We start from the raw sequence: 4,996 nt of genomic DNA, 5'->3' as shown, positions 1-4,996 counted from the left end.
CATTTAAATCGTTTAGTCTCGGCTCAGATCACATGGCTGAACGGAGAGGTGGTTTTGGTCGAGGAACACAATTCGGCTTTGAAATCCAGGTTGCTCTCGTCGTAGATTGGACGGCCAAGACTCGGAGGCACCAACAGTGAAGGGTTTGCTTTTGAAACACCAACCCCACCCCCTTCCCAATTTTGCAAAGGGTGGAAACCTACGTGTGAGACATCCGTCTCATGGAGATCTATGTGTGAGACGTCCAACTCATGGAGATCTAGGTGTGAGAGGTTCATTTCATGGAGACCTACGCGTAAGATATCCATCCGACACGCGCTTTTGAGATTTCTACCCACGCTGAAAATGGACCGGGGTGTGTGTGGAGAAGATGTCTCTCCACATGTCAACCCCACAGGAGAAGTTTCAGTTCCTGTCCAAAGCTCCCTTGGTGAAGAACCTCAACCGAACCCAAGGGATGCATCGCCCGTAAGAAGAGTGGACAATTTCCATCAGTAGCAAAGGTCCCACCCAAGCCCACATGTCAAAACACATCTCCCTACTTTCTGGTTCTCACCAAATCACTGTGGTGGAAGGGTCTCCTCGTTGGGTTGTGTAGACGCTCTGGGGGGTGGGGGTGGGGCGGGCCTCGCTCGACTTCATGAAAACCACTCAACCCTTTTGAAAAATAAGGGGGCTGGGCACCATTTTTATACCTCACATTGGCTGGCAGAGCAATCGTCCCACACCAAGCATGGAGAACTTGGATCTCAACATTGGTTTCAGAAGGTTTTCCCAGAAGAAAACAACAGTGTCTCATTCTCAAGCAAGAGGGCTTCATTGCACCACCACCCCCCCAAAAAAAAGAAAAAAAGAAAAAAAGAAAAAGGCAGCTTTGACTCACTGGTCAAAGATGAAGAAAAAGACGCTTGTGTGAATTGGTTTCTGTCTGTGACTTCACGTCCATGATGAAGTACGCAGGATTTCTTGAAGACATTCACGGTTGACTCTTTCGCTGGAGGACCATCCTTGGTTCTCCAGAAAGACATTCAGAGACAAGCTCGCGGGATGAGTTTCTTTTTTTGTTTTTTTGTTTTGTCCTCTTCTTTTACTGCCAAGTCAATGCGGAGGACGCTGGCTTTGGGAGCAACCGCCTTCCTGAGTCCCAAGTTGGAAAATAGAAGACCGAGCAAGTCCCTCGGTTGGTGGGCGGTCTTGAGCAAGGCCTCAGGATGGTTCACATGGCCATCAGGAGGACAGTACTGGTGGCTGTGGAGCTCCACACCATCATCCAGAGGTCAACGGTTAATGCCAGGGCAGCGTCCGAGGCTCCAGCTCCCAGGTGAGATGCATCGCGCAACAGCTTCTCTTCTGCGGACATCTAGAACGACAAGAAGAGTAATGGAGAAGGTGAAGAGATGGGACATGCGAAGGATTGCGCCCAAATCAAGAAGACGGCAGTGGTGAAATCCAATTTTTTTTAACAACCGGTTCTGTGGGCATGGCTTGGTGGGCGTGGTGTGGTTTGGTGGGCGTGGCAGGGGAAGGATATTGCAAAATCCCCATTCCCTCCCCACTCCTGGGCGAAGGATACTGCAAATCCCCATTCCCTCCCCACTCCTGGGCGAAGGATACTGCAAAATCCCCATTCCCTCCCCACTCCTGGGCGAAGGATACTGCAAAATCCCCATTCCCTCCCCACTCCTGGGTGAAGGATACTGCAAAATCCCCATTTCCTTCCCACTCCAGGGGGGGTGGATATTGCAAAATCTCCATTCCCACCCCACTCTGGGGCCAGCCAGAGGTGGTATTTGCCAGTTTATTTTATTTATTTTATTTTATTTATTTTGTCACAACAATACATATAAATATCATACAAAAAGATTATATAGTGTATAAACATATATATGAGTAAATATTAGGAGGAATAAGCATATATATATATATAAGTTCTCCAAACTACTCAACATTTCCGCTACCGGTTCTCCAGAACCTGCTGGATTTCACCCCTGGAACATGAGGGAAAAGGAGGGAAGTTCAGAAGAAATGTGTTCTGACCCAGCTCCCCAACACAACCAACCCTCTGAAGTGAACACAAAGATTCCTTTATTAGGAGCGCCAGCAGCCCCTGCAAAAAGTTTCTCTCTCACAACAGGCTAACAAGTCTGAATAGTCACCTGCCACATCTGTTCATCTCCGCCCCACTGCCTTTTATCCCCAGAGCTAGGGTGGGGCCTCGCTAGTTAGCGGTGGCTTTTCCGTTCCAAGGACCGGCCCATAGATTTCCACTGTTCTCCTCTCCTCTGCCTTTTGTGCATCCGTGCATGAGGCATTGGACCCAGCTGTTCCTCCTCTTCCTCATCAGACCCGGGGGCTGTCGACTCCCCATCTGAAGGCTGACGGAGGGCCCTCTCTCTCTCTCCCACCTCCATTCCCTCTTCCCCCCCCCGGTGATCCTGATGCTGACCTTGACTCTCACACCGCCTCCTCATCCTATTCGGCTGCTGGAGGGGCCGGCGGCCAACAGGCTACAACCAAATGTTAGAAAGTACGACAGGTAATCCTCGACAATTCATTTCGTGACAGTTCAAAGTTATAACGGCACCGAACAAAGGGACTTATGACTGTTTTTTTTTACAGAACCACTGCAGCATCCCCCTGGTCACGTGATCAACATTTGCACGCTTGGCCAGCGGCTCATATTTATGACGTTTGTAGTGTCCCAGGGTCACGTGATCCCCTTTTGTCACCTTCTGAAAAAGCAAAGTTAACGGGAAAGCCCGGTTCGCATCACAACTGGGTGTCTTATGTTAACAGCTGCCCTGATTCCCTTAATGACTGCGGCAAGAACGGTCGTACAGTGGGGCGAATCTCACTTAAGAAATGTCTCGCTGAGCAACATAAACGCTGGGCTCAAACGCTGTCGTAAGTTTGAGTTCTCTCTCTCTCTTTTTTAAAAGTTGTCTGAAATGGAATAGGGTTTCCTGCCTGACCAGGGGGTTGGACTAGAGAACCTCCAAGGTCCCTTCCACCTCTCTTCTTCTGTTATTCTTGAAAAGCAGGCTGGGAGAGAGCTCCGACACCCAACTTCTCGGTCGGGGAACCAGCTTTTATCGCTCCTTTGAAATCGACAGCGCTTGCAACTGGCTTAACGCCTTTAAAAGAAAAATAATAAATCCGGATCGCCTCCGGATTCCACCAGGACTTTAATACGGCTAGCAAACTTCACCTGGAGGGAGAGAAGACTTAACAGCAACAACATTACAGGCAGGCATTCCTTATCACGCCAAGCTCGGCGGTGTTCGGAGGGCTTTCGAGAAATGGCGAGGATTAAGTCTCTCTCTCTCTGTGCGTGTTTTTATTTTTATTTTTTTCCAGAGATAGGATACCCTGCAGAAGAGCTGCAACTCCAGTGAGTTTGGATTTAATCCCAGCATTTAACATTTAGCTGGATACCACCCAGATGCCCCTCTCTGAGCTAGATGGGTGTGTAAGGTTCACTTATTAATGTGTTTAAGCTTATAAAAGCCAAACAAGAGACTTAAACAGAGGCTTGAGTAAAATAGCATTTAATCTTGATCAAGTTTAAATGGTTAGTTGTTCCACACACATAAGAAGATACATGCAAGGAAGGACTACGAACTCATGAGAGAAAGCAATGTCCTCTTATACCAAAAGAGGTCTTTGAAGTATCTTTAGGAATGTCCTAAATTTAGAATTTAAATTTAAATTCAGAATGGAAAATTTAGGAATTTTCCTGAAGGCCATCACTCTGCTAAACAAATAATTCCCTCAACACTGTCAAACTATTTACTAAATCTGCACTACTATTAATCGTTTCATAGTTCCCATCACCCATCTCTTTCCACTTATGACTGTATGACTGTAACTTGTTGCTGGCAATCCTTATGATTTATATTGATATATTGACCATCATTTGTGTTGTAAATGTGGTACCTTGATGAAGGTATCTTTTCTTTTATGTACACTGAGAGCATATGGACCAAGACAAATTCCTTGTGTGTCCAATCACACTTGGCCAATAAAAAATTCTATTCTATTCTATTCTATTCTATTCTATTCTATTCTATTCTATTCTATTCTATTCTATTCTATTCTATTCTATTCTATTCTATTCTATTCTATTCTTTCATTCTTATTTCTATCCTATCCTATCCTATCCTATCCTATCCTATCCTATCCTATCCTATCCTATCCTATCCTATCCTATCCTATCCTATCCTATCCTATCCATCATCTCTTTCTATTCCATTCCATTCCATTCCATTCCATTCCATTCCATTCTATTCTATTCTATTCTATTCTATTCTATTCTATTCTATTCTATTCTATTCTATTCTATTCTATTCTATTCTATTCTATTCTCTTCCCTTACAGGTGGTTAAGGAGTTATATCTATTTCTATAGAGAAATATAAACAATGTTGAGACTCTTTGTAAGGAAGGGGTGGCAGTGGTTGAGGGTGGGGCTGGGGGGCCTTGAAACCCACTCTTTTCTTCTGCACCCCCTTCCTCAATCGGGGTTCCCTAAAAGGGGACGAACCAGACTGACGTTTAGAGCATTGGAGACCAATAACCGAGAGGAAGAGTTTGCAGATAAAAAGCAGTGGAAACATCCATTTTTTTCTCCCCCAGCAGATGGCGACCCTGAGCAATGTTGACGAAGCAAAGAGGTTGGTTTAGGATGTGGATGGGAGACCAAGAAGAAATCAGGAGTCCTTGGGCTTTGGGTGTGTTCTCTTGCAGACGTTTTATGACCCAACTAGGTAACATCATCAGTGCTAGAAGGAAGAGGGGTTTGCAGAGAGGAGGAGGAGGAGGGGGAGGAGGAGGAGGAGGAGGAGGAGGAGGAGGAGGAGGATGAGGAGGATGGCACCTTTTGCGACCTTCTGACAAGCAAAGTCAAGGGGGAAGCGAGATTCACTTAACAGCTATCGTGATTCACTTAACAACATTAGCAAAATGTTTCGCTTAGCAACAGAACTGTGGGACTCAAT

The 4,996-nt window shown here is 45.9% G+C and overlaps 1 protein-coding gene across 1 annotated transcript in view; it reads right to left on the bottom strand.

The window, feature by feature from the left end:
* Positions 1–927: 927 nt before the first annotated feature.
* The window catches only part of GFRA4 (GDNF family receptor alpha 4), a 145,157-nt gene continuing 141,088 nt past the window's right edge, over positions 928–4,996 (bottom strand). Inside the window, exon 8 of the mRNA XM_058192127.1 lies at positions 928–1,360. Within this exon, the coding sequence (XP_058048110.1) occupies positions 1,217–1,360 (144 nt within the window). The 3' untranslated portion in view covers positions 928–1,216. The remainder of the gene's footprint in view (positions 1,361–4,996) is intronic.

Source organism: Ahaetulla prasina, chromosome 8 (assembly GCF_028640845.1).
Source record: "Ahaetulla prasina isolate Xishuangbanna chromosome 8, ASM2864084v1, whole genome shotgun sequence".
Taxonomy (NCBI): Eukaryota; Metazoa; Chordata; class Lepidosauria; order Squamata; family Colubridae; genus Ahaetulla; species Ahaetulla prasina.
Note: the sequence above shows the minus strand (reverse complement) of the source record. Positions and strands in the feature narration are given on the sequence as shown.